The 13,239-nt window shown below is 37.5% G+C and overlaps 1 protein-coding gene and 1 long non-coding RNA gene across 3 annotated transcripts; both read left to right on the forward strand.

Annotated features, from left to right (window-relative positions):
- The first annotated feature begins 10 nt into the window (after window positions 1-10).
- On the forward strand, window positions 11-3,026 carry LOC5506170 (UDP-N-acetylglucosamine transferase subunit ALG13 homolog). 2 transcript variants are annotated; one of them, XM_032374560.2, is made up of 6 exons: window positions 11-147; window positions 307-410; window positions 981-1,039; window positions 1,150-1,288; window positions 1,566-1,657; window positions 2,297-3,026. In XM_032374560.2, the coding sequence occupies exons 1-6, from the start codon at window positions 61-63 to the stop codon at window positions 2,365-2,367; spliced, it is 552 nt and encodes a 183-aa protein (XP_032230451.2). In that variant the 5' UTR covers window positions 11-60; the 3' UTR covers window positions 2,368-3,026. The 2 variants fall into 2 exon arrangements, with proteins under 2 accessions (XP_032230451.2, XP_001626924.3); XM_001626874.3 differs by lacking the exon at window positions 1,566-1,657.
- Window positions 3,027-9,037: 6,011 nt separating this feature from the next.
- LOC125561347 lies at window positions 9,038-10,776 on the forward strand. The gene is made up of 3 exons (XR_007307381.1): window positions 9,038-9,172; window positions 10,156-10,230; window positions 10,512-10,776. It is a non-coding gene; the product is annotated as an uncharacterized LOC125561347 (long non-coding RNA).
- The last annotated feature ends 2,463 nt before the right edge of the window (window positions 10,777-13,239 follow it).

Here is a 13,239-nt window from a genome sequence, read left to right on the forward strand (position 1 = left end):
ATCCCGATGGCTCACACCTAAAACGGGCATCTGCTGACCGTTTATTGCGTGGGCACAAACATGGAGGACGGTGTTGTGTTTGTGACTGTCGGCACAACAAGCTTTAATAAGTTAGTTGAAACCGTTACAAGCCCAACTATTTGTAAGGTAATTTCTTTGAATCTTTTGAAAATAATGAACTCATTGCCTTACTATTTTCGAAACGAATCTACTGAGAAACAGACATACTGTACAGCATACGTTAAACATCCACATTTTTTACCAATCTGAATAAAATTCATCATTATCCTATCCGTATCGATTTAGATTCTCCAGGGACATGGCTATAAAAAGCTGGTGCTTCAGATCGGAAAAGGTGAATTTGAACCAGAGTGCTGTAACCAGAATGGGCTCATTGTAGAGTTTTACAGGTTAGTTGCACGTTCGGATGTTGTTTTATTTACAGTTAAAAAAACACTTGGGGTGTTATTGTGAGGTGTATGGGAGATGAATGGTAGCCTGTGATGCAGTGCTGTCCTCCCAAAAAGATTTATCTGAAATATGAGCACATCCTCAGTGACAAAGGACGTCAGATGCCTACTCCTCCCCTCTGTGTTTCACCTGATTTTGGTGGTGTCCTCATACAATGCTCTACAAGCCCTAGGTTCCCGAAGCATTTCCCTCTCTCAGAAACTAAACTATGTACCATGTTGTCACAAGGAAGAAATTAGCAAAACTATTAATCTGATGCAAAAGTGTATAAAGCACTGACACTCATATTGCAGTCAAATTGCAAAATTAATAGATTTTACAGTTACTGTATTCAATTAGAAAAAAATTTGGCTGAGAAAGGCAGCACCTACCACTAGCAACAGGCCTGTTGGAGAGCTAATTCTCCAATTTGAATGAAACACCTTGGTATGTGTGAAACACCATGATATGTGTGTTTTCATTTATATTTATTTATTTTTCTTATCCTTGATCATGTTGTAAAATTACAGGTACAAGGATTCAATAGCCCAAGACATTGCTAAGGCATCATTAGTTATCAGTCATGCAGGTATCAGTCTTTATTATAAAATAAACAAACTGTCCTTATTTTCCTCATCATTGCTTTTGCTCTAGGTACTGTAACACCTTTTGATAACAATTATCTTTAACATGATTAAGGTTCTGGGAGCATACTGGAGTCACTTCAAGCTAAGCGTCCACTAGTTGTGGTTATAAATGAAGAGCTAATGGGAAACCATCAGTTGGAACTTGCCCACGAACTTGCAGAGTACCACCACCTCATCTATGCCAACTGCAGGTTAGCTAACTCACAGGACACAGGAATAATACTTGAATTAAGTAAATGTCAAGCCAATTTTCGCCTTACAGTCCCAGTGGGGGTACTTCCAATGTCAACCTGATATGGATGCTCGTCATATTTTTTGGGATCAAAATAGGGCCTCAGGTATTTTTGGGGAGGTATCAGAAAAAAAAAGGCTTTTCTCTTAGATATCATATTTTTAGGGCTTCTGAGGTATTTTTTTAGGGTAGCACAATTTTTGGTCATGCAGGTATTTTTAAGGGGTATTTTTCAGATTTCCCAACAAGCATCCCTATCACTTTTACCCTGAAGACCCCCCGCAGCTTACAGTGTGGTACCTCTATCAATCATCCATTAGGGCTGTAGGTATGGTCTATACAAATGCTACTGTATGGTTGTGCAGTTGTACTTCTATTTAGCAGGCACCCTCAGTTTCATACTCAGTGGCAGCTTAATGAGAAAGGTTTACTAGAAAGTTAATGAGCTTGAAATCCAACTGGTATCCAATACCAGTTAAAGCCAGCTCTGAATTTCTAAGTAGCCACATTTATGGTTGCTTGGATGCTCGGTAGATTTTGGTATAATTGCTGCTACTGTACTATCAGTAGTGAAATCCTTCTATATATATTTTTGTTACCAAAAAAGGATCTCATCATTAGTTTTTTTTTTTTAGCCATTTGAAAAAGGACAGTTAATAACACATAAACATAGGGTGGTGGCAATATAACTATGCTATGTGTGTGTACTTCATATAACATAAACTTCATTATTACTTTTGACTAAATGGTTACCATTTAAAACATTATGTTTCATGTTACTAGGAAATATCCCAGGATTTTTCTGTAACAAAAAAATTTGAGTTAACATTCGCCACAAAAATTGTTGTACAAAAATGTTTGATGTGGCTATGTACCATTATTTTAGCTTTGTTCACAAGTAATGGCACATTTGCTGTAGAAGAAAAGCTCAAAAGTTATGTTTTCAATAATTTGCTTTTTTTTTCAGAACATTACAAGGTATTCTTCAGACCCTGGATGTCAGCGCTCTTTTGCCCTTTCCTCCTGGAAGACCAATAACATTTGGTTCCTACTTAAACTCAGTAATGGGAGTAAGTAATACTTCCTGACAGAATTTTCTGGAGGTGTGAGGAATGTAAACACTTTTTCGTTCCTGTGTTAATTTTAAATTATATGATTTGTATAAAGATTATATTTATATTATGTATTATAAAAAAAATTGAGATGTATGAGCGCTCTGATTGGTGGGATTGGTCACTTTCATTACACAATGAAGGTCATGTGATGATGCAGCATAAAATCATGTAAGGAGAGTTTGTGCATCATCAGTTGACAACCCTGTGAATCCCAAAGAACTTTTACATTTTAACACTAACAAATATTAATCTCCGGGAAGAAAACCTGTCCCAGGTAAAAAGGAAAATGCAAAATAAGTCCAAGTAGTTGAACCACCAAACAATGAAGTAAATATTTCTTGGAATTTGAAGCCAGTTTTTCAAACTGTTTTTTGCATGTGCTGACATGCACTGGAATCACGCCATGAGCGCACACTGTTGTAAATTTTTTTTTTGTCTTTTGGTAAAATTAGAAATAATTTTATAAAAGAAATAAAAGTCACTCCTTACTCATTGAGCCCAAGTTGCTCAATCAAAAGCTTATAGCCCTCTATCCTTTGTAAGCTTCATGAAGTTAAAATAAACTAGTTGCTATTTATGATACCTTGCTGCTGTTTAATTTCTTAGTACATCTCAATTCAGCCTCAGTAGAGTGATTTTAAAATAGTCAACTCACTATTATTGACACCTTTGGCCTTTGGTTTATAATATTTATTATAATTAGAGTATTATTAATGGCCCAGCTGCCTCTTTTCAATGAGAAAAATCCCACAATGTATCTTACAGTATGTATCTTCCAGTATCTTGGGCTCTGAATGTTGAGTAGTTGCTTTTAAACTTCATTATGTTGTAGTTCTTTTGGTTTGAGAGGCGCGTTTTACAAAAAGGTCTTTGGTACAGTTTTGTTCCACCATTTTGATCATAAAAAAAGCAGTTAACACAAAATTCTATAAAACTCCCAAAATCAGTTAATAATTTTCCCAAATAGCGTTTCAAAAGTTCAAAGATTAATATGTAATGCTGATTTGGTATAAATTTTAGTATACTTTTATTTATTTGAAAAAGACTTCCCCTGCCAAGGGCAAGGCGACGGAGGAGGAGGGGGGGGAGACAAGAAAGAGTCCCCCCTTCCTCTGTCTCATTCTCGCACCATGTTGACCTCTACTTCCTGGGTTCACAAAGATGCTAAAGTTGAGGCGATGAGCAAAGGCTCAAGAAAGATCGCTAACCTTGCCTAGGACACCATATGTATTGTCATTTTTGTCTCCCTTGGTTGGTTACTACCGGGGGGTAGGTTGGTTTACACCGGGGGTGCGCAGTGTGCGCGCGTAGCCCCCCCCCCCCACCACCACCACCACCACCACTTTTGCCCAAAAAGTGGGACATTTCTTATTAAGGGATCTTCATCAAATACTACGATTTTTTCCATTTAATACCTATGACTGCGCAACCCCCCCCTTCTCGGCCAATCCTGGGAACGTGCCTTGAGCCTGCTATGCGATAACATCAAGGATTAATCATATATGGTTGTTCATCCTGGCTGTCTGCAATTCATTCTTGAAAGTTGTGTACTCTTTTCGTATTCATGAGTTTAGAAAAAAGGATGGCAAAATGTAATAATTGTAAGGCCAGCCGCTTCTTATGGGTATTTATTATGTGTAAGAATAAGACGGTAAGTATACTACTAATCGTATAAAATATACTACTAGTCCCATGAGCTATTCACATTGTCCTGCAGTCAGTAGAAATATGAAGAGTCCCATGGTATTTTCGGATGGAAGTACTACCATTTGCCATTTTCGCCGACAACGTCATTTCAAAAAAGGTGTATAGCTTGTAATAGGTGTGTAGCTACTGAATATTGGTGATGGGGTCTTTGTCATTGTGATCACGGGCTCCCTGTGGTGAAATTTAAAAGATCTTGTATTTCCAAAACTAAGGCGAAATATCTGATTTTTTTTTTTTTGGTAGGGGAAATATAACAGTATTTGTTAATATTTCTTTATAAGATAAAACTATCGTCGGCTGCATTAAAATGATTAATTTAAGAGAAAACGTTTTCAAAGCTAGACCCAATCCCCCTCACGGTTATCCTGGTTATATTGGCACTGTATATGCTAGAACTACCTCATAAAATCGCTTATTTTAGGTAAAAAAAAGCTCATTCTTTATGTATCAAGGACGTACAATGTCTATAACCTACTAAATATGAAATTTTGTCTTGATTTTTAATTTATTTCTTCTGAATCTGCGATTAATCGCATGCAATTATCGGGTATTTTGACGTTGGCTAAATAAAAAGAGGTAGAGATGGATTTAATAAGGGGGCTTTGTAAGTGTCTGTCAACTAGACACCAAAGACCAATAAGATGCTTTAGATATGCCTCCTTAATCAAAGTTATTAGGTTGTGATTCTTTTCTTGAGAATATTAGAGGATTTGGATGTTCTGCAGAAGAAACATGTGTAGAAACTCTTTATCACAAATAGCGCAAAATGGCACAGGAATTGTCACAAATTTGCGGTATTAATGCTCGAAAGCATTAAGGCAGAGGCACTACGAAAAAAAAACAGTGCTTATTGCTCCCTACGTGTGCATCATAGTGATGAGGTTGAACGCATCGCATGGTTTTAACAGGACAGCAACCAACCTCCAACGAATCGCCGCACCAATAGAGGACTATTTTATTATCCTAAAGATGTCTAAATGATGACCTCAGGGATGGAAAGGGCCGTGGAGCATAAGAAAAGGAAATGTCTCCAGAAAGCGAGAGAGGATGATAAAAAATAGAGCTTTTGTCAGGCTTCAGGCCCGTAGCCAGGGGGGGTTCGGACAAACCCCCCCACCCGGCTTGAAGGTCCGCTCAGAGCAAACAAAAATATATAACGTTTGGCTGGAGATATACCGTGCACATCAATATGTCTTTAAAATAACTATAAAATTTTTTTTTATAATAAGCATCTTTAATATTATCACTATATGTTAAAAATAATACCCTATTAATAACATTTTAAATTCAAGGTTGATTGCCTAATGTTATAAAGCGGGTAGAGCTGTAGAGGGGTATACCGGAAATTTGGTCCTCTGAAATGGAAATACGAACCACCCCGCTCAAAATCCTGGCTACGGGTCTGGGTTTATAGAATATATTAACAGAATATATAAGTGCAGGCTCTTAAAAATGGTAGGTGCCTTTTTCTAATGTCCGAGCTCCACAATGTACATGAGACACGCTTGGGAGATTTTGGGAATGAGAAATCCTTTAACCGTTTTCTACTAAAGGACAGAGTTTTCGAGGCTTTTCCTAAGGTACGGATCAGTGATCGGCGGACCGTTATTGTAATAAAGGGGAGAAAGTTATTCTGAAACAAACTGAAAGAGACTGTTCAGAATGATGCGCGTACGCTAGCATGTGCCCAGGGTCCGCGGGGATTTCTTTTCCAAACAGAGGATTCATCCTTTCTCAGGGACGTTTTCTCCGAGGTGCCGAAGAAATGACGGTGCTATGAACAAGTGTTCAAAAACTCTAGTGTTGACAATACTAGCGTCAACCTTAAAAGAGGACACGTTTGGACATGTTTACCTGACGTAAGCCAAAATTATTCTATTATTCTAACGATCAGATGGTTTTGAGCGCCATATCTGTAGACGCCAGCCACCACTGCCGATCTATATTAGTTCGATATCCTTTTTTTTACAAAATGAAAATATAAATCATGGAATTCTATTAGCTAGGGTTTTCGGCTTCATACGACCGAGTGGTTGGAAGTCAAGGGCGTCTGCCGGCTCCCCCGCTTTGGCCCATAAGTAGCATGGAGTAGGGCGAGGCTCTCGCCTCAGAAACAATTGTGATTTGATTTTAAAATAACATAGTGCCTTAACGAAAAGATAAACAAATGATCCGAGTTGTCATGGTATAATTTATTATTTTTTGTCATGGTATTTTTAGGGGTATTTTTCGAATTTCCCGACGAGCATCCCTATCACTTTTAACCTGAAGAACCCCCCCCCCCCCCCCCGACTGACCTGAAAGTTCTGAACCCCTAGCCCTTACCAGCGTGATTGAATCACTACGAGCTGTAAAGTGTACGAGTGTCAGGGTATATTTGATCAGTATACCAACGGAATGCGAATGTGGCACACTTGTTTTCATGCATCGCATACTTGAGCTATTGTGCCGATGGTAGAGAGGAGGGTGGGTGGGTGGGGGGGGGAGATGGGGTGCTCTTGCTACCCGCCCCAGCCCCGCCCCAAGGTAATCGTTTAGTGTCTTTTAGATAAAACTGGGATCTAGGTTCAGTTACGCAGTCCCTTCTTACAATCCCACCAAAACCCTCATCCCAAGCCCGTACCCAGGAGGGGTGCGAACTCCCTGCACCCCCCCACCCCACCCCGAAAAAATAAGGTCCACTTTTTCGGATTTCGCGACCCCCCCCTAAGAAAAATCCTGTGTACGGGCCTGCATCCATAACCTCCCGCTCAATCCCAGTCTCTCCAAACCCTCATCCAAGAACACACGTCAAGTACGAGTTCATAAAATTTATTATCTTAATACATAGTTGATATTTGTTTTATTTTTTAATTTTCTTTTATGATTTTAAAAGGTTACAAAGTACCATACTGGCTTGTATAAAGTAAGCAAATAAATACTCGCTTTGAATTTTACAATATGTTATGTAGAAAGATGTGTTAGATTCTAACATATTGCCACAGACGGCATGGCAATCGGCACAACAACGACACAACAACTTTGACGGCTGTCATCGTCAACAGACACCCGTCCTCCCCTTAAATTCCTGAAAACTGGACCAAAAATAATATGCGACATGGACTAAGAAATCACGTGGAATTTTGAGTGTCAAACACACAGTCCAAAATAAACACAAAAAGACTGCGGCCGTCATGCCTGAGATCTATAATAAGATAAATTCTAGTGAAATCTCGTTTGCTAATTCGATTGGTCAAACATCGCACCCTTTAGCCTCCTCTGCCAGGTATCACCCTCAAAGTTTTGAAGAGACACATTTTTGTACTATTTAGAGTGGTGCTTCAGAATATCCCGGATACGGGGAGTCTCTGTAACCAAGCCTCTTGTGACCACATTAGAAACGGCTTGCTGATTCTAAAGGAAAAATGATAATGGTGTTTAGTACTTTAGTACTATTTTTTTTTCTTTTTAAGAAACATTAAAGCCCATATCATGCCTTCAATCATAAATCATTTATAGAGTTGTACCATAGATTTTCCAAGTAATATTGATTTACACATTGAAAAGGGTGTATTAATGGATCTCCTTTGTAACTATGGTAATAAATTATGACTTTTCAATGTAAACGTTTGGAAGAGAATATGGTTAAAAAATATGTTTTAAAAATATGTTTAAAAAAATCTAAAAGCTTAAAATTATAGGAAAAAAAAATTCAAAAGAATACAAACAAATCAAGTCAATGTCAAAGGAGTGTATATTGCCTTCTTAAAACACCTAAAAAGTCATTCTTTGACAAAGAATCCAACACAAGAGCTTTGGGAGAGGGAATTATTTGAAATTCAAATAATATTCATAAAATATTACGTTTCGAATAGTCAATTTGCAATGAAACCTAACATCCTGAAAGGCAATCTGGTGAGCATTGTTGACAAAATTTAAATTTTTACCGCAAAGGCGGTAAATGACTCAAACTTCAATTGCACGAATTCTGCAACAATATTTTTGGTGTAAAGTACTTAATAAAATCAATCATCGGATGTGAAAGAATTCAAAACGTACTAAAGCTGTAGCAACAAAATACAAATAATTAATGTAACAAAAAATATAAATTCAGAGAAAACTTTAGAAAGAAACAATTTGAGAAGAACATTAGTAAAGAAAGGTGATGAGCAAAAAAAGGTGTAAAACTTGCGAACGCAATATAGGCTATGAAAAATCTCCCTCATCGGTAGCATTTTTTCTTGCTGACGGACCTATTAATTACAGCCGCGCTGGTTAAATTAAAGCGCTATAGCCCTTAATACAATACTGAGAAAACTCATTGAAAGAAAATTTCTGGAAAAATTCATGTGCACCACATTTGCGCTTATTAAATGAATAAAAATCAGTAATATTTGCATGTTAGCAAAAGGGATGTAAATAAAGCCGCGTGGGGCCTGGGTTCTATTAGGTTTTCCTTCTTCTTCAAATGTAGCTTTTTATAGCTATTTATATGTTTTTTGGCTCGGAATTCGAAAGAATACAGCTGAAATGATAGAAATTGTTTTCAAATATGTGCATTTTGATCTTTTTTTGTGTCTTGAAAAGGTATGGAAATCTTACCACAGGGTACCCGCAACACCAGATTTCTAAAAAAAAAATTGCTCTTTATTTATGGTCCGCAAATGGTACCGGAGGGCACCGGTCTCAATATTGATTACCATCCTCTAGGCTATTTTTATACCAAGTTTGGTGCTTTTGTTCGCTGTGTATAGATTGAGCTCTTTTTGTGCTATACAATATGTTTGATGGTCATCACACACCCACACACAAAAATAATTAATCATGAGCAAATCGATTCTATTAGAAGATTCCAAGGTTACGTTCGAATAGCCTAGCAACCAAGTAAGGATATGTTTTCCACTAGCTAGCAACTTGATTGGCCGGAAAAGGTGTGAGTGATTGCTTTCCAAATAAATGATTGTCTTGGTGAAAAAGGAATTATAATGATACTCTGCAGTGTCTTGTTCTTTATTTCGAAGGTGGAAAAAGCGAGAATTAAGGTAAGAAACTCAACTCACAGAGGAACTTTAAAGGTTCCAAAACTTGAGAATGCAGACGAATATGTTATATGCATGATGTGAACTCATGATATACACACATGACATGACATTCTTAGATAAGTATTTTATGTCTTGATTCTCATATGATTTTCTTTGATCTCGTGACTACATCGAAGCTTTATAGAACTTGTTATTTTTTTTTTTATTAACAAGCATTCTGCGCGTTTGTAATTCTCACAATTTGTAATACTTTCAAAAAAATATTTTTTTACTACTTTTTTCCTTGTCAAATCACATACGTTTTCCAGAAAAAAGTTCGATTTTAACTAGCAAACATGAAATCTTTATTTAATAAAAGATATAGATTCATAAAAGGGTTTGTGATTTTTTCAGATAGGCCGTTTCGAGGTCTAGTGATCCGGTAATTATATCGAAATACTGCCCTTGTGTCTTATATTGTAATCCCATCAAGAGATCGTGCAAACAAACTGCGGAATCTTCTGTAAATAAAAAGATTCCAACATTTCCATAAATGCTTTCTTTTCATGTAATTATTGTTGACCCATAAAAAAATTCGGGATCAACTCTTTAAAAATATACATAAAAGAACACTGAAGCCCAAGAGCTAATCATTTCTAAGCTCAGAAAATAATGAATAACTATCAATTAGTCTGTACCCTCTGAGCAGTGTTTTTCATAAACTTTTTACTAGTGATAAGCTCGAGTCTCTTTTATTCGTTTTTTGTTGTTTGCGTCCTTTCCATTGGTGAGAATCTAAACAAATTTACAGGCAAAGAAATAATACTAAGACACAGAGGTACTAAAATAGTCTCTGGCTGTGGGATTATTGGTCTGACTGGTCGTGGGCGTATTCATACTTTGTTTGGAGAAGATCCTTATTGTTACAGATTAATAGCTACTTTACGGATTGATTGCTACTATACAAATTGATTGATACTATAATGTCTTCTCTTATCTCCTAGGAATCGTAATCCCACGCAACATGAAGGGTTCTACCGCCGTAGTTATCGTGTCTGCCATGCTGCTCTGTCACGCAGGTACAAACAATGCAATAGTTAACACATGTCGCCTGCTAATCCCCCCCCCCATACACACACCACTGTGCTCCACTCGTAAGCTTTATCTTGTTCTATTCCAGGTCTTAGTACTGGCATCGCTTGCTACTCCCCCCTCCCCCCCTCCCTCTACATTATTGTGCCCCCCAATCGTAAGCTTTATCTTGTTCTATTCCAAGGTCTTAGTACTTGCGTCGCTCCCCCCCCCCCCCCCCCCTACACCACTGTGCTTTACTCGTAAGCTTTATCTTGTTCTATTTCAGGTCTGAGTGCTGGCATCGCTTGCTACTCCTGTCCCACGTTGTCCCATAACTGCTATCAACAGAAGAAAATCGTTGATTGCGGCTCAAGCCGGTGCAGTAAGATCGCAGCCCCCGACGGCAGATTCCAGCTGGGGTGCCAAAGTAGCTTTATCTGCGACTACTTTCCTTCAATCAATGGCTACCAACTAACATGCTGTCGGTCGCATCTTTGTATGACTAACTGATAATTGCCATGTCAAATCTAACAATAAAAGTCGCTCATGTATGCTTGTCTTTGTCAAATGAAAGTTCTCATGGATGATATGCTGATTGTGAATGTTTTTTTATTATAATTTCTAATAATGGGAAATTTAAAAACAGAAAACATATTATGTACCCTGCACGCCGTCAAACATATATTGGACCGCCTTTTTGTTACCAGATGATTATTTGCCGTTGTCGGTAACTAGATTCCTTTTAAAAAATCGAGAAAGCCAAAACTGGTAAAAAAAAAAGGGATCGGCTATTTATCGAGTTATGAGCTGAGTTGAGTTTGAGTTGAGTTGAGTTTAAGTTGAGTTTGAGTTACCGCAAAATGCCAAGAAATAGCGAGTAGGGCAGATAATGTCAACGGTTGGTTTCTGCATAAACATGAGTAATAGCAGGGACCATAAAAGGTATTATTTTACGACCAAAAGGTCGCCTCGGTAAGGGAAAACAGGGTTCCTGCAGAAAACAATCAAGCTCTTGCGGTAAGTTTGTATGTGGACATGTTATACATGATTTTAAAGCTAAAAGATCATATCATATTTATATGACTGCGCTATTATGGTATTTTAGATTTTTACTCGTGCCCAAGGCCTTTGGCCGGCACGAGTCTTAAAATGCTGTTTGTTTTTTCGTTTTCGGCGTCGAGCTAGCACTACTAGACTCAAAACGTTTTTTACCACTGGTGACAACCACTGGTGACAACCACTCGTGACAACCACTCGTGACAACCACTCGTGACAACCACTCGTGACAACCACTCGTGACAACCACTCGTGACAACCACTCGTGACAACCACTCGTGACAACCACTCGTGACAACCACTGGTGACAAAACCACTGGTGACAACCACTCGTGACAACCACTCGTGACAACCACTCGTGACAAAACCACTGGTGACAGCAGCCGTTCGAGTAGCAGCAAATAACGACGAGACCAACAAAGTTAAAATGGTCGCCACCCCTTCCATTCGTGAGGGAGCTGTCCCAGCAGCGGCTGTTCGAGTAGCAGCCAATAACGAAGAGAGCAAAAGTGTGCCCGATCTGCCAATGCTTCACAGTAATGGGAAAATGACTTTTTTATTTGCTATTATTATTGTATTGATTATTATTTTCAATCTATGCAACAAACTGAAACTTGATTTTGATGTTAATAACTCACAAAACATTGGTAAGAATAAAGGACATATTGTTATAAACAGTCAAGTGGATTGTTACAAGAACTATAGTTTATATTTTATTCTCTTTTATGTCAATTTGTCTATCAAGCTATTAATTTATCCTTATTTTTAAACTTTTTCATATATACCATGTTTTTTATTCAGATCTAAGCTTTGATGCAGATGATTGTTTCTCAGAAGTATTTCAAATGTCTGTAAAAGTAAGTAAGAAAAATACATTATTGATACCAATAAAGAGCTGTGTATCTCGACGTGCCAAGTTTGTCAGCATGTACTACAATAAACATCGAAACACATATTTCCGTGGTGTTAAACGAGACCGTGAACCAAGCAGACTACCTGTGAAACAGCTTACCCATGCTTTCTTTAAGAAAAGAGCTAAAAGAAGGGTTGTAAGAAAACACATAAAAAAATGTACCGAAGTCATCAAGGATACATAATATTCGTGCATATAATCTTGGTAACAAACTACATATTGATGAAGATGATAAGTGCCTTTGTAGATGGAAGTACACACACACACTTTCATAATGGATCCACTAAATCTGTGTATAAAGGTCTTAACCACAAGATTTATTATTGCAATTACTGCCTGTGTATGGATATAGAAAAAAAACCTGGCCCTACCATTCCCACTAATCCCAGTAAAACAATCAATGCACCTTACAGTCAAGGAACTGTGTCTGTATTTGGTCAAAACACTGGTCAACAATGTGTTGCAATGACTTTATGTGCTCTTATTTACAAAGACACAAAGCCAATAACTTGTTCAACAGACCTGGTTCAAATAATGAATACTGGAAATGAATTGTACTCTTTATTGTCAAGGTTATGGAACCAGTCATTTTTATTGTTAACAGAATTGCCTACCATACTTAAGGTACAGGACATTAATTATGAGCTTAATTAAAGTGAAAGTTATACAGGGTCTCTGAATGGTAATTCTGATATTCAAGGATTTATGATCTCAATGTCCTTTGATAATGCAATCCAATCTTTAATAGATCAGAGATACAATTCTTTCCTGTTGACAATAGCATCTGAGACAGTCGGTATTTATTACAATGTCGATAATGTATTTAAAATCTTTGATTCCCATGCTAAAAATTTGCACGGCTTAATTGATATTGAAGGTACATGTGTGTTGCTTGAAGTACAAACAATAAATGATTTGAAGCAATACTTTCAAGTTCTTCATAAAAACAGCACTGTTCAATTTGAACTCAGAGGTGTACATATTGACAAGTCAGGGGAGATTAATTCAGATAATAACAATGATCAAGTATGTAGAACTACTGCTA

The sequence above is a fragment of the Nematostella vectensis genome, chromosome 3 (genome assembly GCF_932526225.1).
Source record: "Nematostella vectensis chromosome 3, jaNemVect1.1, whole genome shotgun sequence".
NCBI classification, from domain to species: Eukaryota; Metazoa; Cnidaria; class Anthozoa; order Actiniaria; family Edwardsiidae; genus Nematostella; species Nematostella vectensis.

Bases quoted from the DNA above. Each gene is read 5' to 3' on its own strand.
- LOC5506170 (XM_032374560.2), top strand. From the start codon at position 61: ATGGAGGACGGTGTTGTGTTTGTGACTGTCGGCACAACAAGCTTTAAT. The intron at 148-306 runs GTAATTTCTTTG...GTATCGATTTAG, and splicing joins CAAGCCCAACTATTTGTAAG to ATTCTCCAGGGACATGGCTA. The intron at 1,658-2,296 runs GTATGGTCTATA...TTTTTTTTTCAG, and splicing joins ATCATCCATTAGGGCTGTAG to AACATTACAAGGTATTCTTC.